The sequence below is a fragment of the Chaetomium globosum genome, genomic scaffold (assembly GCF_000143365.1).
Source record: "Chaetomium globosum CBS 148.51 scaffold_5 genomic scaffold, whole genome shotgun sequence".
Taxonomy (NCBI): domain Eukaryota; kingdom Fungi; phylum Ascomycota; class Sordariomycetes; order Sordariales; family Chaetomiaceae; genus Chaetomium; species Chaetomium globosum.
In genome coordinates this window covers 1-21,769 of record NT_165980.1, presented here as the reverse complement: position 1 = coordinate 21,769, position 21,769 = coordinate 1, and the positions used below count along the sequence as shown (strand labels likewise).

At 54.8% G+C, this 21,769-nt stretch overlaps 5 protein-coding genes across 5 annotated transcripts; 1 reads left to right on the top strand and 4 right to left on the bottom strand.

Annotated features, from left to right (window-relative positions):
• Window positions 1-249: 249 nt before the first annotated feature.
• CHGG_06824 (uncharacterized protein) lies at window positions 250-4,572 on the bottom strand (the record flags this gene model as incomplete). The annotated part of the gene is made up of 4 exons (XM_001224479.1): window positions 250-1,169; window positions 1,226-1,771; window positions 2,246-3,230; window positions 3,316-4,572. 4 exons carry the CDS (start codon window positions 4,570-4,572, stop codon window positions 250-252), a joined length of 3,708 nt encoding a protein of 1,235 aa, XP_001224480.1.
• A 1,379-nt stretch (window positions 4,573-5,951) lies between these two features.
• CHGG_06823 (uncharacterized protein) lies at window positions 5,952-8,563 on the bottom strand (the record flags this gene model as incomplete). The annotated part of the gene is made up of 2 exons (XM_001224478.1): window positions 5,952-8,170; window positions 8,539-8,563. The coding sequence occupies 2 exons, from the start codon at window positions 8,561-8,563 to the stop codon at window positions 5,952-5,954; spliced, it is 2,244 nt and encodes a 747-aa protein (XP_001224479.1).
• A 464-nt stretch (window positions 8,564-9,027) lies between these two features.
• On the bottom strand, window positions 9,028-9,926 carry CHGG_06822 (uncharacterized protein; the record flags this gene model as incomplete). Its single annotated transcript, XM_001224477.1, has 3 exons — window positions 9,028-9,033; window positions 9,166-9,656; window positions 9,722-9,926. The coding sequence occupies 3 exons, from the start codon at window positions 9,924-9,926 to the stop codon at window positions 9,028-9,030; spliced, it is 702 nt and encodes a 233-aa protein (XP_001224478.1).
• Window positions 9,927-10,463: 537 nt separating this feature from the next.
• Window positions 10,464-13,858, top strand: CHGG_06821 (uncharacterized protein; the record flags this gene model as incomplete). The annotated part of the gene is made up of 2 exons (XM_001224476.1): window positions 10,464-11,090; window positions 11,156-13,858. 2 exons carry the CDS (start codon window positions 10,464-10,466, stop codon window positions 13,856-13,858), a joined length of 3,330 nt encoding a protein of 1,109 aa, XP_001224477.1.
• Window positions 13,859-14,507: 649 nt separating this feature from the next.
• Window positions 14,508-21,654, bottom strand: CHGG_06820 (uncharacterized protein; the record flags this gene model as incomplete). Its single annotated transcript, XM_001224475.1, has 20 exons — window positions 14,508-14,809; window positions 14,942-15,057; window positions 15,111-15,572; window positions 15,627-16,047; window positions 16,135-16,249; window positions 16,465-17,004; window positions 17,115-18,497; window positions 18,549-18,889; window positions 18,986-19,011; window positions 19,178-19,220; window positions 19,304-19,408; window positions 19,463-19,551; window positions 19,618-19,654; window positions 19,704-19,899; window positions 19,967-20,068; window positions 20,182-20,346; window positions 20,490-20,661; window positions 21,052-21,073; window positions 21,143-21,198; window positions 21,458-21,654. Coding segments are annotated over 20 exons (4,890 nt in total), but the record flags the coding sequence as incomplete, so codon positions are not given.
• Window positions 21,655-21,769: the final 115 nt, after the last annotated feature.

Here is a 21,769-nt window from a genome sequence, read left to right as displayed (position 1 = left end):
TGGATGCATACCCACTATCAGCAGAGTCAACTTCCTGAACCAGTTAAGCTGTTTGAACCCCTTCTGCCTCATGCCCCTTCCATGCCGGTGGCTGCGAACGCTTGGCTCCCATGTCTCCCTCTCCACCTTTCCACGTCAATCAGCTTACTGTTGCCACAAAATCCCTCTACTCCCACTTTTCCTCGCCGACATCGCCAACCATTTCCCATCACGAGCAGTTCCAGGCCGCCATCATCCAGCTTCTAGTGGTCACAATCCCGCCCTCTGGTGGAACTCCTCCAGCACCTCGGGACATTCCTCGAAATGCGCAGCGGGTTCCCAAGTATTGTGTTTGTTCCCATACCCTGCCCACTTGACGAGATACTCCTGCCCCTCTTCTCCCTGTCGCCAGTCCCGAATGTCCTCGACCTTAAAATACTCGTCGACTCGAGTCTCCTCAGTCGTGGAGGCAACTCTTGAAGGGAGAGAGCGCGCCGTCGAGGAAATCCTCCCTACTGGTGACCTACGTCGCGATCTTTCCGGTGCACCGTCATTTTGTCCATGATTTGTACAAGGATTCCATGTGAACTCCACCTGAAACGTCGCTACCCCGTCCACCCAAACGCGCTTGAGGACCGCTTCAAGTGGCCATTCCTCGAAGCTTGCGCAAGCGGTCCCGAGTATCTCCTCTTCCAAAGCGGAACCCCTTGCAGGTTGCGGCTTGGAAATGTTCCGCTGACTTTGGCGGCGTTTTGGACCTTGGGTTGGTGGTAATCGTTGAGCCTGTAGTGAAGAGGAGTTGGTGCAACGCAGACGTGCCTGCCGCATGGGCGCTGTTCTGCGGGTTGTAGAGGCCGAAGTGTTTACCCTGCGGCGCTTCGCTCGGGGCGGCTGAACGGCATCCTCATCCTTGCCTTGCTCGGCGTCGCTTCCCACGACAGGAGAACAGTCCTCCTCGTCGTCAGTGTCGCAACGCCGCCGCCGCCGACAACGACCGATGTTTTGCTGAAGGTTGACCCGCTCTACGTCGGGCCATTCGGCGGTGCTGGCCCTCGTTGCTCCAGGGCCTTGCTTTACATCCGAGCATAGGTTGGGCGCCAGCATAAAGTCCACCGCCTTGCCCTCGGCCACCTCGCCCGTAATGAGGCACGGAAGATTGCCTGATTCGGATGGTTTGCCCCGAGCACCACCTGCTATCGGAAACTTTGCAAAATCATCCCGCCCTCCCCGAGACAAAGCCTCCTACGCTGTGGGTGGATAGAGCTACAGCCTCGGGTATACGTTGACAGGGTTCTTTTGTAGTTTCCTGTGGTCGCCCGCTGCAGCTGCGATGGTGGTGACCGTCCTTGCCACACTTGTTGGCGCACACTTGACGGTTTCTGCACTGGAACGCTTTGGCCGATCTGCTGGCAGTTGTAACACTGGTCCGGCCGCATCCGACGTTCGAACGTCCCCGTATATCCTGATTCTCCTCCGGCGTAGAAGAAGCCTCCATTGAGGAGCCTCTTGGCGTCGCCGAGTTTCGTGAGATACACTACCATGGATCCATACGCTTTTGCAGTGTCCTTTCGGCCCAGCCAAACTATCTTGGCAATCTGCACATCGTTTTCCTGGCCCTTGCTCTCGCGGTCGAGGACAGCCGTACGGTTGACATTGTCGACTTTGATCGGGTACAGCTGATCTTGAAGGACTCTCGCACCCCCCGTTTTCTTTGCTTCGACGATGTCATTGATCTTCTTCAATTCCCCTTCGTTCCTACAGATGACCCTAAGACGGTTGGTGCTTCCTCTATCTCTTGTGACGGCAACACAGCGCCAGCTGGGTTGGTCGCCAGGCACACGCATCTCATGCTCAATGAGCTTGCGGTGGTTTCACTGGCGTGATCCTCCGAACCCTTGATATGTCCACCGTGCAGAACGCCGGTTCCGGTGTCGCCGGCCGACTGGTGGAGGTGGGCGGGGTGGGAATGCTGACCAGAGGGGTCCGTCGGGCGATGTCTGCATACGTTGAGCCACAACCGTGGAAATTGACATGGCCTTCAACCCAGGTTTTAAGCCGGATAGGCCGGTCCAAGGCTCTCAGTATGTCACTTTACCTTTCAACCAGCACAGAGTGTACGTGGGAGTTCGTGTCTTCGAATTTCTCTGGAGGGGAAAGACGCGCCTCGAAAGTTACATTCAATGCGGTCTGCGGATGGCGTCGTGGTACTCTTTGGCTGTCATCCTGGCTCGTTGTTCGAGCTCTGGTGCTGTTTGCCCAATCCTACGTCGAGATCTCGCCTGGTTTCTCCAAAACGTGTATGTCTGGCGAAGCCGTGTCAGGTCCGTTGTCCACCACCGCTTGGCGTATGGTGAGGGTTTGGCTTTAGGTGTCAGGCCGTAGACCGCCTCGGTTGCCGCTGCCATGAGCCTGTCCGTCTGCTGCTGGACATTGCCGTCCCAGGGGATGCGTTCGAGGTTTGCTGCCACCCTAGTCCTAATTTCCGCCCAGGGCGCGTTCTTGAAGAGGAACCTCGTCTCACTGGGACGGTCCTCCACCGTGGTGTCAAAGGCTGTCTCGATTGCTCTGTGGTCTGAGCCATGGTCGCAGGGGTGAATCGTGCATCTGAGTAGTTGGTCTGCTAGTTCTGCAGAGGCCAGTACCAGGTCGATTGTGCTCTCAATGTCGCCTGACTGCCACGTCTTCGTGCCTCTTGGGAGGAGGCTGCAGAGGGAGTGTTCGTCCATGAGGTTGATGATGCGGTCTCCCTCGCCTTGTCTCCGTGGTGAGACATCGTCCCCTCCCCAAAGCTGGCCGTGGCGGTTGAAATCGCCCGCCAGTATGATATCCGTTCTCGTCCCTGTTCCGTTTCGAAACCTCTTAATCATTAGGTCAATCTCCCTCATTGCATCTTCCAGTGCTTCGTCACTACCACCCTCCACATACACTGACACCATCAGCACTGCCCGGTCTGGGAGCCGGATGCGTGCTGCGGTGAGGTCTGCCGACGGCACTGGAATCTGCTCGACCTCTATATCGCTTCGTACCCATAGCATGCTCCGAATTGGCCACGTGGCTTCTCGTCTTGTCGTTGGTATCAGCTTCGTCCAGTTGTGATGACTCATTGGGACCGTCGTCACCGAGCCTTCGATCAGCCTGGCATATGGTTCGGAGATGGCCAGCACTGCGAAGTCCTTGAGTCCCTCGTCGTTTAGCAGACTCTGCTGCACTTCTCTTCGTTTGCGGACGTTGAGCTGAAGGATCTTAAGCGTCTTGGGCCCCATTGTTCAACCAGCGTACCCGACAGTTCTTGCTAAATGACTCGTGTGGTCCTCTGCATAGCACGCACTTCAGGACCACGGACTGACACGTCTTGTGGTGGTGACCCTGTTCCTCACACCTTCCGCATCTTTGCGGCTTTTTGCAGGCGAAGGCCTTATGGCCGATTTCCTGGCATCTGTAGCACTGGGTTGGGCCTTCCCGGGGCGCGAACACGGTCGTGTAAGCGGATTCTCCGGCCAGATGGAAGTAACGCCCGTCTAGAAGTCGCCTCGCTTCGCTGCCCTTCGTCACGTAGACGACCATAGAGCCGTAGGCCTTGCCTGTATCCTTCCTGCTGAGCCAGGCGATCTTGGCAATGTTGACGTCGTTCTCTGTACCAAGGGCTTCCATCGCCCCTGGCAAAACGTTCCCCTCGGCGTCGAGGACCGCTGTGCGGTTGGCATTGTCGATCCTCACTGGGTAGAGCTGATCCCTCAGCACCCGTACGCCCGGGACAGTGATCTTTTGTGCTGCATCCTTGACAATCCTGGTCTCGTTTTCGTCTCTACAAACCACCTTGACCCGATCCGGGTTCCGGGCCTCCTTTACAACCGCAGCGCAGCGCCAATCTCCCATGTTCTCCAGTGTCCGGACCTCCGCCTCGATTGCTTTTCTGACATCCGCCACCTGGACTTTGTTCTTTTCGTTTTCCTCCACTCTGGATGTGTCGATGGTGCAGAACAGCGTGTCGGTAAAGGATGAGGGTGTCGTGTTCGACGAGGAGAGGGTGCGCACCCCGCTTGGTTGGCTTGATGGTGGGGTGCGAGCAACTTCGGCGTACGATGCTCTTGCGCTTGGCTGGGACGAGGCCGTGAATACCGGGTTGCGTATAAGGACGTCGATCTGGTCTCGAGCTTGCCTCAGCTCCTCTGATAGCTGTGCCTTTGTGTTCGCTAGGGCGCATTCCATTTGACGTTGGTATTCCTGGAGCTGATGGTGCAACTCTTGAATCGTGTTCTGCTGCTTGCTGACCACGTCGCGTAGTTCAATGATTGTATCGAGCATCTCGTTTCGCTGTGCATTGAGCACCTCTAGGAGTGTTTGTAGCGCTGTCTTCCCGGTCCCAACTTCGCTGTTGGTCGCATTCCCGCCTCCTAGCGCGCGCGTTCCTCTCGAAGCGGCGGTCCGCGTAGCATCGCTCGTAGTCCTTCTCGACGCGGTGGTTGCGTCTTCGATCGATTGCATTGCTTCGCGAACTTTCGCACTCGGTTTCGGGGCGCGGCTCGGTCGCTTCAGCGGGGATGGTTGGTCCGCCACCTCGACCACGATCTGGTCCTGCGCCGACCCCGCCATTTCGCCGTCCTTCGGCAGTGCCGCTCGACTTTTTCAAAAGTTTAACTTCCCGTGAAATTCGCGACAACGCAGAGCGTCCAGGCCCTTAATGCTTAACTATTGTCCGTCTAGTTCACGACGTGACGGAGGGCAGAGGGGGATCCACCGCTGGGGCAGTCGTCACGTGGTCCTAGACCTCGGGGACGACAACCCCGGCTGCAAAATCTGCGCCCCCCTCATTTCTAGGTAGTTAGAAGAACATGATCTAATTGAACCACGAATGTAGCACGTCCCTCCAGAGAGAAGTGTCGCAGGATAGGCATCTCTCGGTAAGCTCTTAAGAGCTTGGCATTCACCCTGAAAGGTTGGCATGCAGGAAAAGGGGTTTTCTTTTGTATTTAGTCCGCTCCTGAGAGCTCCTCTCCTTTGTTCATAATTATGGCACTTTTACCTCACGTTTTCCCACTATCAGGAGCTCCCTGCAGTGCAACAAGAAGGGATTTGCCCTGTGCTTCTAACGCTATCGCGATACCTGGTATTCCCTACATATGTAAAGGCGAGTCAAAAAAAAATTCGTCGAGGGCCTCTCCCAGAATGCATGGCTTGTGGGTATGGCTGTGCTGTGTGGCTAAAGTAGAGGTTAAATGCAATGCTCTCTATTACTGAAAACTTGCATTAACCGGAAGCGAAATGCCCGTAAAGCATTGTATGATACAGTGCACCGGGCGTTAACGCAACGAGTGCGCTAATCCTCAAATGGTTATGTTCGTTTCTTCCCTATCGGCTTCCGTAGGTGGAGGCGCATCAATGGGTGCGATTACCTGATTTCGGGCACACCGGTTCCTTCGGTTGTCTCTGAGCTCCAAAAAGGTTTCTGCGGTGGCCTTGGCGACGCATCGGTGTATTTACGCGAGACGGAGGCTAAGACTGCTGGCGTCAAGTCCTTGGTTCTGAAAGCCTTCGTGTTATCGATCCATATTATTATAATTCATACTCCGCTATGCCCTAATTTCATAGAATGAAGTAGAATGAAACTACACTTTCAGCTTCTATTATCTTTCAACCCGCTTGCTCGACTCTTAGAATGGAAAACCACACGTTATGTCATAAACTGCTCCATTTCCTGAGGAATGCAATCATTGATGGATTATATAAAAAAGCATGTTAGGTAAAACCATGCTCCTATAACTGGCCCTTTAGATGCTGACTCCCTCCAAGTAGAGTGGCAGCACGATGAATTTGGTATCGATTCATTGCTTAAACTCCATCCAAACACATCAATCTTACTCCCTGGGTGTAAAAATGCTATACCAGCAGGAATTTCCCAACCACCAAGCCTACAATCGACTTCGCTTAGAGATACAGAGTCCCTAGCAAAGCTTGACTATATCCGATCGGAGTTACTTTGTCATGACTGGAAGGGCTAGAGCGGCCCCGTTACCTGCCTCTGGAGCTGCGGCCCCGTCGGCGGTTTGGACTGGAAAATACCCCGGCTCCTCGGAGGGCGTGGCGGCAGGTGTCGCGACAGGCGTGGTGGCAAGTAGGCCCGCACCCCCGTCTCGCCTCGTTGCAGCGAGACGCTCCTCGAAGTTCTTTCGATAATCCACCATCCTCAGCAACCATTTCCCAAGGACTTTGATCAGGCGCTCCTTATTAACGGGTTTGGCAATATAGTCGTTCATTCCGCTCTCAAGGCAGCGCTCCTTGTCGCCCTTTAATGCATAGGCCGTCATGGCGACGATGGGGACGTAGATGCCGGCGGCTCGGATGTCTCTGGTCGCTGCGAAGCCGTCCATGATGGGCATATTGATGTCCATGAGCACGGCATCGTATGCGGCCGGCTTGCCGCGCACAATTTTGACGGCCTCTGCACCGTTGGACGCTAGGCCGACGTTTTTAAAGCCGATAGACCGCAACATGCCCAGCATAACCTTCTGATTGATCAGGTTGTCTTCCACTACCAGTAGGTTTTTGATAGAGGAGACTATCTTGAGCTCCTTCTGCAACTCTTCCAAGTCGGAACTTGGAACTGGTGTTGCAACTCTTTCGGTTACGGTGATGGGGTTCTTCCAATCATGCATCTTCTCCAAACTCTTGATCTTTTTGAAACGTGCGGTGAACCAAAAGACGCTCCCGTGGCCATCCGGGTTCGGTCGGTAGCCGATTCTACCGCCCATCAACTCGGTAAGCGATTTCGCGATCGACAACCCTAGCCCGGTGCCCTTGTATTGCTTGGTGGTCGTCGTGTCGAACTGCATAAAGGGCGTGAAAAGGCTGGGGGCGCCCTCTTTCGGGACGCCAATGCCTGTATCAGTAACCTCGGTAAGCACGGTATAGCTATCCACGTCCTCGCTCTGCACCGACGCCTTAACTCGGATGCTGCCCTTTTCCGTGAATTTGGCGGCATTTCCTACGATGTTCTGCAGGATCTGGCGATATCGCAACGGGTCGCCCTGTACAGACTTGGGAAGGTCGGGTGCCAGGAATACTTCAAAAAGAACCGAAGGCGGCAGCGTGGTCTGCGCGCCGCGAACGACCGACGTGATGATGCTCGTTACCCCGACGATGTCGGAATGTATTGAAAAGGTACCGGAAGCTAGTTTTGAGTAGTCCAGGATGTCGTTGATGATCTGCAGCAGGACCTCTCCAGACTCGTCCATAATGCCAACAATGTCGCGCTGTCTGGTTGAGAGCGGCGTATCGAGCAGCAGAGTGCAGGCCGACAGCATGCCGTGCATGGGAGTCCGGATCTCGTGGCTCATGTTAGCGAGGAAGTCCGACTTGAGCTTCTCGCTCTCCTCGTAGGCGGCAATAAGGCGGGACTCGGCCGATTTGCGCTCCGACAGATCGCGCGTGACCTTGCCGAAGCCGACGTGGACGCCATTCTTGTAGACGGCCGTGATGATGACGTTAGCCCAGAAGCGGCTGCCGTCCTTCCTATACCGCCACCCCTCGTCCTCGACGCGGCCCTCTCGCATGCAGATCTCGAGTTCCATTTCGGGCTTTTTAATGTCGATGTCCCCCTTGCTGTAAAAGATGGAAAAATGTTTGCCGATGATTTCATCGCGCTCGTATCCCTTGAGTAACTGGGCCCCCTGGTTCCAGGTCGCAATGTAGCCCTTTGTGTCCAGGAGGAAGATGGCGTAGTCCTTGACACCATCCACTAGGATGCGGAAGGCCTCGTCGGTCAAGAAGCCTGGTTTGACCAGGTCGTCCTCGGTCACTGTCAGGGGGCCTTGGTGCCACTCAAGAAATATTGACAGCAGCTCATGGTCGCTAAAGACGGGCACCACGCGGGCGTGCCAGGAGACGTTGTGGGATGTATTGAAGGGGTTAGTGGTACGCTCGGCACGGGCGGCGATAGCATCGTCAATGAAGGCGGTGACGTGAGCAAGATGCGTGGGCCGTAACGGGCGGAGCTGCTTCTCGAGAAAGGGGAGTAGAGACTGGCCAATGCAGTCGTTGGTAGACACGTGCCAGTCGGAGAGGAAGCGAGCTGACGCCCTTTCGATGCGCCATGTGGGCGAGAGGATGAGGAGGGCGAGCGGAGCGAGGTCGAAGATGAGGCCGACGTCACGTCCGGCAGGCTGAGTCGAGCTAGTTTCGGGTTGCATGGCCACTCTTCGAGCAAGCTTTCGCTACTCAGGGCGTTTCCAGCAAGCCGTGGGCAGATGCGCGTATGTCGGGTGTGACTCCTCTCTGCAGTTGTACTCTACCGCGGTAACTGTAGTCTTTCCGGTGCGGTCCAGTGCGTGATCATCGATGCACCGTGTACGTCACTGCTCCGGCGAATGTCCTAGATCTGCGCGATAACGTTTCTTGCCTTATTGTTTGTGGGGTACATAAGTGGCCCTGTGGACGAAAATGAATGGGCAATGGAACCCGCGACAACCTCCAGACCCCTCAGCCGAACATCTGCAATCGATGATTTCTCCCACACCACCAAGTTCCCGTCGGGGAGCTTATCCCTGGCCTATTGCTGCAAACCGATTTGCGGGGCTCCTCCTGTCATGCGACACCAAGCTTTGCCGTTTCAAAGCTAGCGCGGGGCAAGCCGGACCAAAAGCTCCAGGTCCAGCCACTCGTCTCGTGGGTGGCGTGGCGCGACGGAGCGGAGCGGAAACGGGGACAGCGAACACAGCAAGCACAGGAACCACCGGGATGCACAGATCAAGGAAGGAACTTGGCCATGTCCATTGTGGATTGTACAATTAAGAGCTCGCATCTATTCCTCATCCACAACCTTTATGCTCGGAATGGGTGGGGTTTGGAAGCAGCCAGGATTAGGGATGTTGAGCACGAATACAAGCGAGAAAATCTGCCCAAAGTGGGCAGACCGTTACAGTACGCCAGGGGCCACGCCGCTCCGGGAGCGGAATTTGCTTCGCACTTAACCAAGACAAGGCCCGCCGTGTGGGGAGCCAAATGGACTCATTGAAAGCATGCTACACAGTAGATTTCTAGTCGCCGACCATATCAGATCTAGTTTCATCACGGTCTGTTAACCCCCACCAAGCTTAGGAACTCTTTCCTTGTCTTCTCCTGCGCCTCAAAACAACCCAGCATGCAGCTCGTTATCGTCGTTGCGGTTGATTTCCCAACACCCCGCATCACCATGCATAAATGACTCGCTTCCATAACCACTGCTACACCTTGGGGTTGAAGCACCTCCATGATAGTGTTTGCAACATCCTTGGTTAGTCTCTCTTGGATCTGCAAACGCCGGCTAAACATCTCGGCGATCCGGGGTAGCTTGGAGATACCAATGACCGAGTGGTAAGGAATGTAAGCAATGTGCATCTTCCCGATGAATGGGAGCATGTGGTGCTCGCAAATGCTGAAGATGTCGATGTCCTTGACAATCACCATCTCGTGGTGACCTTCATGGAAGATGGCGTTGTTGACAATCTCATGGATGTTCTGACCATAGCCCTGCGTCAAGAACATCATCGCCTTCGCGTATCGTTCGGGTGTGTTGAGGACACCTGGCCGGTCGGGATTTTCGCCAATACATTCGAGCATGGTTCTCACGGCATCTCCCAGCTTGCCGAGGCGCTTTACGCTTTGCTCGGGAGACTCTTCAATCCTGGTTCGAGTGCCGATGCCTAACGAGAGAGTTAGACTGCTGTTCAGGGGAAATGGGAACTTGCACTAGGAGTCTAGGACGTACCTGGTCGGCTGAGACCATTAGGGTCTATCACCGGGATGGGTGCGCTCATCTCCTCTCCACCTGGTCTTAGTACCTTGCTTGGCTGCGATGAGTTTGGCCCATCCTCGGGCTCCTTGGAAGTCTTCTCCTTGCGATGTCGCCGCTTCATTCGTATGCCGTTGCCGTAAGCGCCATCCATTTGCACTTTGAACTTCCGCTTCGTCATTTTCGTCCTTGATTCTGGACGTCACCGTACTGTGATTTCTGGCGGTGCCCTTCGTCTGACCAATCTTCCGGCTGTAGGTGCTTTTGGTGTCGAACCTGTCTCAAGTCAAGGCAGCTAAACCGGTGGCTTTTGTCGCCGGGCCGCTTCTCTCGAAAGAGAAACGCGGCGTCGCCTGAAGTGTACCGCTGTGGGCGGCTGCCAGCAAAGACTGCCGGGAGGCAGCATCCCGTCGGAGATGAAACAGCAAACAAAATGACTCTGTGGGCCTCAACATGGCCCTCAACACAGATCGCATCATCCAATAAGTTAATCTTGAATGTGCTGAGGCCAACAGCCCACGTATATTGTGCTACCCAGATGACTGGCTCGGTCGGCAACCCCTTAAGCAGTGTCCCGTAATTTGACGCAAATACGAGCAGCGACGATACCAGTCATCAACAGACACAAAGACATATTATGATTATGGTTCCCGAGCCATTTTCTTTTTCGCTCGGAGCATTCCAACAATCTTCTTACAACGCACCGCAACAAACTCAAATGGCTACTCTCGACTCCCTCAAGCGTGCTCTCAAGCAACAGTCCGCAGCCGCAGCTGCAGCCTCTACGCAGCATCCGCTGTCTGAAACACAGTACAGCGCAGGCTTTGGTCTCTTCACTCAGGACCTAGCATGGATTACGTACGAGAACTTCATCGTTCCTGAGCTGTCCCAAGTGCTCTCTCCTCTCTTCGACTCTCGTCTCCAGATTTCCATCCTCGAAATTGGACCGGGCCCAAACACCGTTCTTGGTTACTTGCCTGATTCCCTGAGAGAGAAGATCAAGAAATACACCGCATGGGAACCCAACGCCTTGTTTGCGACAGCGTTGGAAGAAAGGCTTCAGCCTACCCCCGAGTCTCCGCTGCCGTGTCTGCAAAGCCCGCCCCGCATCCATCGGGCACCTTTCGCCACAGAAGACAAGATACAAGACTGCAGCGAAAAGTTCGATGTCATTCTCTTCTGTCACAGCATGTACGGTATGAAGCCCAAGCGCAAATTCATCGAACAGGCGCTTGAAATGCTTGTGGAGCGACCGCGAGACGCACTGGTGGTGGTTTTCCATCGTGAAGGCCTGTACCTGGACGGCTTAGTGCCCCATCAAACCAAGTATTTTCCTAACGGTGTTGTGCGCGTTGCACATAACGATGCGGCACTGGACTCTTTTGCTGCTTTTATCGCGGGGTTATCCAGGACGATGCTGTCAAATCCAAATGGCGCGACGTGTGCCGCTCGTTCGGCCGCCGTGAGCCAGGTGACCCAGGCCACATCCTGCTCGCCGCTCCCGACGTTATGGCAACCTTTAGCCGGCATGCAACCGCGTTGCCGATGCTGACGGCTGTGGTGCCGTTTGTAAACGGCGGCGGCAACACAGTCAAGAACAGGGAAGCGCGTCTACGCCGTCCCGCGGCGATCATGAAGCCATCAGAGATCGGCCACGTCCAGGAGTGCGTCCGATGGGCGTTACAACACAACACTGGTTTGACCGTCATCAGCGGGGGCCATAGTGGCCATTGCGTTTGGCCCAATGTCGTGGCTGTCGACATGGGCGCTTTTAATCGGGTCCATATCCTTGCGGCCGGGGAACACGGCGAGTTTGGGACCCTGGTCCACGCCGAAACTGGCTGCAAAACCGGCGATATTGTCCGTGAAGTCATGGCGGCAGGTTTAACGGTCCCCTTGGGGGCTCGCCCAAGCGTGGGCGCGGGGTTGTGGCTACAAGGCGGCATTGGGCACCTGGCAAGGCAATACGGGCTGGGGTGTGATGCAATTGTCGGTGCTGTCATCGTCAGCGTCAAGTCCGGGGAGGTGCTCAGCGTTGGCTGTGTGCCTAACCAGCATCGACCGCCCAATGCCATGTGCCTAGATGATGAAGAACTGTTATGGGGGCTCAGGGGCGCTGGCACGAACCTTGGGATTGTGGTCAGTGTCATGTTCAAGGCTTACCCAGCCCCAACATACTCCGTTCGCAACTGGATTTTGCCGCTCAATGATGACCTTGAGGCGCGGCGTAAACTCGACACCTTTAACACATGGATCGTGAGAGAATTGCCCCGGAACTGTTCTGCGGACGCATATCTGTATTCGAACGATGGCCAGTTATTCCTTGGGGTGACCCTGTTCGAAACATCCACGCCTCTCCCTACCCCTGCCGCCATGATTTTGGGGCCACCGTCAAGTTCCGACATCGTCGACAGCGTCGGTGCATTCGAAAGCGAGATGTACATGTCGGGGATGCACGGCGGGCACGGCGGAGGCAAGACATCCTCATTCAAGCGAAGTTTGTTCCTTCAAAACATTGGACAAGCCGACGTTGCAAGTCTCCTCGTGGCCGCCGTCGAGACACGTCCCACTCCGTTTTGCTATCTCCATTTACTACACGGCGGCGGGGCAATCAACGACGCGCCCCCGGACTCTACGGCCTTTGGCTGTCGAGACTGGGATTTTGCTTGTGTGATAACCGCCGTCTGGCCTCGGGATCAGGACGGAACGGAAATTGCTCTGGCGTCCGTCCGCTGGGTTTATGAGGTTGTCGGGAGGCTTTTGCCCGTCAGCAACGGGGCTTACGGAGCCGACCTTGGGCCGGACCCGAGAGACGCCGCGCTGGCGGCTACGGCGTTTGGTTCGAATCTCGGTCGCTTGGCCCGCCTTAAACACGCCTTGGATCCCCGCTGTGTGTTACCATATGCTTGCCCGCTCCCGGGAGTGCCGATGGAACCGAAACTGATTGTCCTTGTCACCGGTGAACACGGCGCCGGCAAGGACTACTGCGCCGACCTTTGGGTTGAGTTCTTCAATAACAACAAGTTTCGGGCACAAGCAGTCAGCATCAGCGATGCGACCAAACGCGAATATGCGTCAGCTACCGGTGCCAACTTGGACCGTTTGTTCCAGGACCGTGCCTACAAGGAGCAACACCGGCCGGCTCTGACGTCTTACTTCCAGGCCCAAGTGTATCAGCGTCCCCGACTCCTAGAGGAACACTTTCTGAGTGCAGTCCATGGTGCTTCGGGTATCGATGTTCTCTTTGTAACGGGAATGAGGGACGAGGCCCCGGTGGCGACCATGTCGCACCTGGTACCTGGGTCCAGGCTGCTGGAAGTTTCCGTGGAAACCCACGAAGAGACGCGGCGGGCACGCCGAGGATATCTCAAAGCTGACGATGTTGTTCAAGTTCGTAGCAAGGACAACGAGAACCAGAAATCAGGTTTGGTGGTCACGGACAGCCGTCCCAGTCTTATCTTCAGCAACGACACAGCCGGAAGCGAGGCAGGGGCAACGTTCGCCGAGCAGCAACTCCTTCCCTTCTTACACGAGGACCTGGAACGCCTCGCTGCCATGGTGCGCTCCATACCCGACTTTCCACGCCTAGGCATCTCGTTCCGCCACGTACTCGACATCTCTCAGCGACCAGGTGGGTTGGCCCTATGCACCTCGCTGATGACAAGTCACTTCGCCGGCGATTGGAATAAACTTGATGCGGTGGTGTGTTGCGAAGCTGGCGGCTTTGTTTTCGCATCGGCGTTGGCCTCGCAGGTCAACATACCCTTGGTGCTCATTCGCGAAGCTGGGAAGCTCCCGCCGCCCACTGTTTCCGTCCTTAAATCCTCGTCACATATCTCATCCGCGACATCCCATGAATCAAAGGAGAGGATCGAGATGGAGCGGGATGTGGTCCGTAAAGGGGCGTCGGTGTTGGTCGTGGATGATGTGCTAGCTACCGGCCGGACGCTGTCCGCCGTCCTACGGCTCTTGGCTGAAGGTGGGGTCGGTGCTCAAAGCATTAATGTCATGGTAGTGGTAGAGTTTCCTGTTCATCAGGGCCGGGAACTGTTACGGCAACATGGTTTTGGTGGGGTTGGCATCCAAAGCCTTTTGGTCTTTGGTGGTATGTAACAAGGGGGGGATATGGGTTGGTTGATTGGATTTTGGATTTGTACCAGGAGCGTGGATACACAACGTCGTCTTGTCCGTGGATGCTGTGGATGGCGCGATGTGACCTGAGCATGTCATCTTAGCCGTCTCATGCTGGGTTCAATAAGCTGTTGATTTACCATTAAAATCCAGCTCGAGGTTCTGAGCCGCTTGTTGGTAAGTGCGAATATATCCCGGCTTGGTTTCGACCAGCCGCTTTCGTTGATCAGCGGCTCCATAGCCATTGAACCGCTCAGAGAAATGAGTAGCTCATATGCATGAAGCGGTTCAATTATAGAAGCTGTTGAATTGGCAACAAGCCGCTGCCTAGCGGTTAGTATATGGCTTGTAAACCACGAGCCGTTCCAAACCACGAGCCGCTCAGTAACGCGAGCCGGGTCCAAGCTCAGGGGCCCGAAGTGGGCCCGGTCAAATCGATGCACAGACCACATACACGGACCCATTTAATTGTGGCCTCAGCTCACTTATCGCAATCAGTATTCTCCCAATCTCCTTATCGCTACATACAGCCACTGCAACCTGCATCCATGCTCGCCCCTTGGCTCCACCCAGTTGCCTTGTGCCATACTCCATTGCCGGCGTGCCGCACTATGGATATGCTGTGTTGTGATCAAGTGAACTGCACTCGCCAATTGACACAGAGAAGCTGGGTGTCGTCAGTGAGGTCATGGTTGATGTTGGTCACCAAGCGCCGACCATCCTCTCCTGCCTCGGTGGTGAATGGCACCATGTACAACCGGCTGCGATGGAGAGCGGGTAAACCGACAATCAGCTGGCAACAGCGATCATCTTCCTGTGCCATGCCGATATGTTGGCCGGGCTGAGCAATCTGCATCAAGGGAAGGCCCGTGAGAGGCTCCGAGGCCTCTATCTTGCGGAGTGGAGTAACGATGAGGAAGACATAAGTTGTGCCTGCAGATCATTGGCATTGTTAGCAAGTCATACCTGGTACGCAACTCCACCAGACAAGGGGGGCTGCCTATAAGCAGTGATTGCAGATGGCACAGAGGGCGCTCCCGTGGCCCGTGTAGAATGTGGACTAACCTGCAATGGGTTCATGCGTCATGATGTGGTCCAGCCGGCCGATGTCGCCAGCTATCCGGAAAGCCACGTACTGCCCTCGCTGATAAACGAGACGCCGAGCCCCAGTCGGGTTGTTGCTAAATGATCCGTTAATGCGCCGTAGTAGGGAAGGGGGCGGTCGTGTACATACCTGTCTGCGAAGGAGACCTTTTTCCACCAGCGTACCCGTAAATTGGTACTCATGATGATGTTCCTACCATAGTCAGCCCGGTATGCATCCCGAACCTGCCGAGCAAAGACCGGCTGGAATTCAGCCTCGCGAGTGGGGAAACCCATCGCCTTGTATACCCTGGCTTTGACCGCTATCAATACAGTCGCCGCTGGATGAGACCCGTCGGTAACGATCCTGAGTGTGATGGACGGGTCATCTTCGTCCTCTGCATCATCTCGGGCAAGCTCGTCGTGCGGGAGCAATGAAGAGAACAACGTCGGTACCGATGCTGCAAGATTCTTCAGTTTCTTGGTTATATCCGGCTCGTCCTGGAAGCCATCCAGCAAGATAAGGCGCACAGTCTGCATCATATTCTCGTACGACAGGCAGTCCTTCTCGGGGTTGCGGTGGTTCATCGTAACCACAAGGTTCTTCCATAGCCTGTCCACCAAGCGCATCAGTCGTGGCTTAACACTCGAGGGCAATACCACTTACTTATGCTTCATCTCTCCTGGCAAGACCATCAACAACGAAACCAATCCATACCGGCGATACACGTCGATGTAGTGCAGGCCGATATGCACATTCGGGCGAGCGCTCCACTGTCGATACTTGTGGGCTTTTTGGGCGACGGTATGCTGGTCGATGTTGACATCATTGTCGACAGCATCGTCCTCCTCGATCTCCATCGTAGCCATAGTGTTGGCCATGGCGGCTGCTGCTGCTGGTGTTGATATCCCGCCAGCCACGGCGGGGGCCACAGAAGCTGCGCGCGAGTTTGCCGCAGTACCGCGTCCACGACGACGAGCAGCACGGGTCGATTGGTCAGTGGACTGCGCTGCAGCTTCACACATTAGCTGAAATAACCGTCTGCTAAGGCGAATACTCTCAAACATCGCCTTGTCGTCGCGATCTTCTATAGTCATCTCAGGGGTTGACAAGGCCGAGTTTGTCTTGACGATCGCAGCCAAGGTGATAGTTAGAATGTCGATAAGGCTCTTACCTTCCACCTTCGTGGCTATAGTTGCGTCAATTGAACACGCAGTGCTAGCTGTCAGCTTGGACTGATCAAACACTGCCTTCATTGCACGGGCAAAAGGGCGCTTGAGGTCAGACTCCTTCAACCATAATAGCGAGATTATGGTCATCAAGACAGACCAACGGGCATGCTCCTGCAAACTGTACCTTAGTACATTGTATGGGGATTGGATTCGAGCCCATCCGGGTGGGAACGGTATTCGACGCAAGGCTTTAGTGTAGGCAACGACGCTGTCGGGCTTCAGAGCCTATACCTCTATGTCAGCTTTGGTCGCTATATCAAGGGGGTACTCACTGCGTCAAGGAGAAGCTGGTGTATCATCTTGGTGATACCATTGAACTCCGAATGTGCGGCATCACTGGGGCGACCACCGATAAGATCCAGTGCTGGGGCGACATACATGACTGCAGGCACCTCAAGAGATATACCGTGCTTGGTCGAAAACGCCTCCTTCTTGTACTTTTGGTGCAGTTCCTCATCCATCCAACGACGAAGGCGAACCATCTCCATATGGCCACGGGCATTGCCTATCACGTCGACGTCGAGGTCATCACGGTTGTTGGAAGTGACGAGACACGATCGGCAACTAAGATTGGCCGCGACACTCGGACACCCTGAGTTCTGTTGTTGCTGTGGCATGTCGCCGGTCAGGGCGAAGATGGATACGCACAGCATAGTGCGCTCCCCGTTGATATCGACAGCAATACCACGGTCGAGAGCTCTCAGCGGCGCCAAGGCCTTCATGACATCGTGCATATTGGCACCATGTGGTCCCAGTGTAACCGGTAGGACGTTGATCTGGCGGGTGTGTTCGCTTCTCGGCATAGCGGCGATCTGAAGATAGCAGCCCATGATGGACTTGGTCATAGTGCGAAGCCATCGTTGAAGTTCAGGCACGGGAGACACCGGACACGACCTTCTGCACCTTGAGCGAACGTCTTGACCAGCCAGTCGCGGCCAAACTCATCGACTTCGAGGGCACCAGGGACCAGAGAGACTAGGCAGGGTGGCACCAGCGCCATATGCTCCCGGTCGAATATGCGGGTGATCAATGGTTGTTCACGTCTAGCGATTGGATCACCCGGGAACCGCACTTTGCTGCCAAACGCATAGTCGAAGCGGATGTTGTCGCGACGGCCGGTGACCATGGCTGGTGAAATAAGCTCCATTGGGCTCATGCAAAGGACCAGCTCGTCGTCATCTAGTGTATCTTCGGCTGGGTTGATCTTGATCGCCTTGCCCTTCTGGACGAACTGTCGGTTGATGAACTTGCCAGAACATATCCGTGAGATAACCAGGACAACATCGCCTTTCGTGTTCTTCTCAGCCCCGGTGCTGGGGTCGCCGATGAAGTTGCCGAGATGACGGGAACTATCGCGATGATCGCGGAACATTGCCTGGATCTGTCCGAGATGGACTTTCGTGGCGACCCTGACATTTGTAGCGACCTTTTCATGGCAGCCGGTACAGGCTGGGAACGCGCATTGGTATGCGATAATGTCGCCAGGGAAGATGGGTTCCATGGAAGGGAAGGGCGGATAGTATGCGAATTCGCCGCTGGTGGTGCGTACCGAGCCGGCCCATTGCATCGAATGCCACGCCTCCGACGGGTTATCCACAAGTTGAGCCATACCGAAGTGTAATGTGCTGGAGATGCGGGAGCTAAGAATGCGGCGAAGGAGGTCCACAGGGTTCAAGAAGAAGAGGTCCTGTGTAGGGCTTTCACCCGACATGATTGCCGACAACATCCGGGACGACGACAACTTCTTAGGGTTCAGCGGCAGGTCTTTGACCACACGCATGTCGATACGCGGTATCGATTCCCGGACGTGGCGCTTCAGAGTGTCAAGGCTATCGGGCAACCGACTGATCTTATCGGAATGACCAAGCAGTTTGAGAAGTTGAAGGAGAGTTGAGTATTGCTTGCGGGATACACTGTGAATGATGCAATACAGGCCTAAACCCAAGGCAAACTCCGACAGGTCGTGTGCTTTACGGTGTTGCTCAACTGGTTGCGAGGCTGCGAACGGGTCTTCGGGCTCGGAGGTTTGGTATTGACCGGTGGTGTCCCAGGGTGCGGCAACCGCGATGGTATCTAGCACCTCCTCTTCATGTTCATTGGCGGCGGAGATGCCTTCCGCTTCATCGTCGTGGCTCTCGATGGTATCAGCGGCATACTGGTACTCGGCCAGTTCCTGCAGCTCTTGCTGGAGCGGACCGTCGTCTGCAAGTTGATACTCGTCGGTCTCGGGGTTGGGATAGACGACGTGGTCTGCTTCGTTCACTACATCGATCAAGGCTCGGGCAAGCTCGAAGTCGTCGAAATCCTACAGGCAGCAGATTAGTGATCTGGTACATGAGTAGTTGGTCTAACCTACAGTAGCAGATGTGATCGGTTCCCAATCGCCGCCATCGCCGTCGCTATCGGTCGGCTCTTTGTGACGAGGACGCTGAGGCGAAGAGCCACGTTCCCGGTCGGTCGAGTTAAGGCGCTGGCGCTTTGCAGCTTCGCGCTTCTGCAGTCGACGGCGAATCAACGCCTTCTTCGCACGATGCTGTAAAGCGCGTGGCATCTTGAGCTTAAAAAACGGCATCAACGAGAGGGATAACGACGCGACTTGCGAGAAAGAGTGGGAGGTGGGAGGCGGGAGGTGGAGTGGTTGAAAATTCTTGCAGTTGTTGTAAAGGCTTATTGACTGGAAGGTGCCTGTGCCCGGGCCTATTAACATGGAAGGTACGTTGTGAGGCCGAAAAGGGGCTTATTTCAATATACACCAAAAACCTGAACCTTCGACCAACCTTCAATTGAACTTACTATTACCACGATCGCAACTGCTTCCACTGTTTCCACGGCGTTTGACTACTTCATTTCAACACAATTGTCAATTTTGATCATTGAAGCTTTGGATTGACAGCAATTTGAACTTGAAGCAAATGGGTATCATGCTAATAATGAAGGAAAAGGCAAAACACACGCCAAACGCCCACACAACCCCCCACCGCTTACTCCTCCCTGTCCGACGGCGGCGCCTCGTCAATCACAAATCGTTCTACATGTTATATAGCTATCAGCAATCCTACCCAACCCATTCATCCCAGACGCTTGGGGGGGGGGGGGAGGGAGATTACTTACCGAGGTTGGCCTTGGTCGTCGCAGAGGAGTTCTTCTTCTGCTTCTTCTGGCGGCGCTGCCGCTCGAAGACCCACGCAAAGTGAGTCTCGTTGAGACTCCTATACTCTATTACAATGATGTCAGTAAGCATCGCAATCCCATAGACAAATAATAACATACCCGACTTCTTTGGCATGTCGTCGTAGTACGACAACAACTTAACGCGGCGAGCAATACCAGCGTCCGCGTCCTGCTTCTTGACCCGCATCCTACCCGCCAACACCAATAGTCAGTCCCCAAAGCCAGTTCACCAATCCTGCGTATACAGTACATACCACTCTGCTACCTCTAGGGCCAGGCCTTTGAACATCGCTTCCCTCTCGCATTAGTACAACCTAACCCGCATGCGAATGATACTTACTGCGTATATAGTACTGTCCCAGTTTAGAAGACCGCTTGAAGTCCAGCCGCCCCTCCATATATGTCCACACTTTAAAGAAGCTCTCCTCCGCCCAGGCCGCATCCGTCATCCGCTTAAGGTAGTCCCGAGGGACTGGCAGCTCCACATTGAGTATGTTTGTATACTCAGGGTGCTCGGCATGGGTTGTAAGTAGTTTCTGTCATATATTAGTGCTAGCCACCATACAATTGCCAACAGATCCATGCCTCCATATGCTCGAGCACGCGGAACTTGCAGTTTTTCTGGTCGTTCATGAACCGCGTACGGGCCTCCTGCCACTCCAAGCCGAAAGGGTCCACATCGTCGCCGTAAATACTCTTAATGTTCTATTGCCATATTAATTAGAAACTAACAACCAAATAACTAGACAGGGGTATATTACCTCCTCGTCCTTCTCCGGCTTGCGCTGGTGGAACAAGAAAACTTGCCGCAAACTCACGTCTGTGAGCTTACGCTCGTTGGCGTCGTCCTTAGCCATCTCGGCCGCCACTGCGTCATCATTCGAACCCGGTTGTTCTGGCTCGGGCTCGGGTCTACGGCGGCGTTTGGTAACGCGGCGAACGTCCATCGAGGTTTTGCCCCAAAGGGTCTTCTCTCTCTCGGTCTGCCACAACAGATGTCAGTCAAATGGCAGAGGACAGCAGCCAGTGTACTATACCAAGGAACTCTTTGCATGTAGCTTGTAGTCCAACTGTCAGCTAGGTTCATTCACAACTTGGAAAGGAAGGACGAGACTTGAAGCCTTACAGGATTGGTGGCGTTGGCGTTGGCGTTGGCGTTGGCGTTGGCGTTGGCGTTGGCGCTGGTACTGGTGCTGGTACTGGTACTGGTGCTGGTACTGGTACTGGTACCCGTGCTAATACTGGTGCTCTGCTGGGGGGGGTTGGGGTTGGCGTCCGCGCCCGGCTTCCATAACACTCTGTTAGCCCGTACTGGCCAGCAAAACACAAGTGTCCAATGTGCCATACGCCTCGCAGGAGGGGATCGACGAGGTTATCGTCAAGTTCGGTCCCCCATAGATTAGACATGATGCTATACCAGGTTAGTTACATATCCTCCCACAAGCTCCAACGCCATGATCGTATACTAACAAAGGAGAGGTCGCCGGGGGGCGAGAGTATAGTAATAGAGGACTACGCAGTGATCTCGGTTAGTCGAATCAGTCATATACAGAACTTGAAGCCAGCCTTCTACCCTTCTTCTACGTACAAGGTATTGCCTGGCGTGAAGTAAGGCTTGTGTTGTCAGTGCTAACGGGTTCCATTAGCCTTTAAGCAAATACAGGGACCAGCAAAAGAACTGGACATACCGGCCTCTTGCGTGGAGAAGGCCTGTTAGTGTACGGGCTAACATCTTATCAGCTTTGAGCCGTTGTGGCACGATGCATGGAACGGGCATACATGGCTTGAAGTAGGCCTGGAGGGGTGGCACGACGCAGTCGGGATTGGTAGAGATACTGTCCGAAAGTCCCGTCAGCATATGTCAACTACCTATGTACCTAGCTCAAACTTCGTCGGGGGTAACAGGTAATAAGGGCAAGTACCAGACACTGTCCCATCGCAATTGGTTGCGCCATAATGACTCGTGAATGCCCGGGCATCTTCGCGCATTGGATGTCACAAGTCGTGGTGAACTGCAGCGAATGGAACCGAGGGCATTTGGAAACCAGGGGTAATGGCTTTCACCACAACCTTGAAAGTAGGGGGCTGACTTACAGAGACGGGCACCACGGGCAGCGGCAGAGACGGGACGGGCGGGCGGCACAGCGGGGAGAAAGGATGGCGTGGTACCGACGCGTCAAATTCGCTAAGTCAATTTGGTGGGTGGCTGCCTCAGGAACGGCTCGCGCCTCAGGAAAGGCTCGTGGCCCAGGAACGGCTCGCTGGTAAAACCGGCTCACAAATTTAAGCAGCTTCAGCAAATAAGTAGCACATGAGCTATTACATACTAGCTTGTTTAGTGTAAGCCGCTGGAAAAACTGGTGGTTCATATGATGAATTGCTAAGTTAAAACAACTGTCGTTGAAC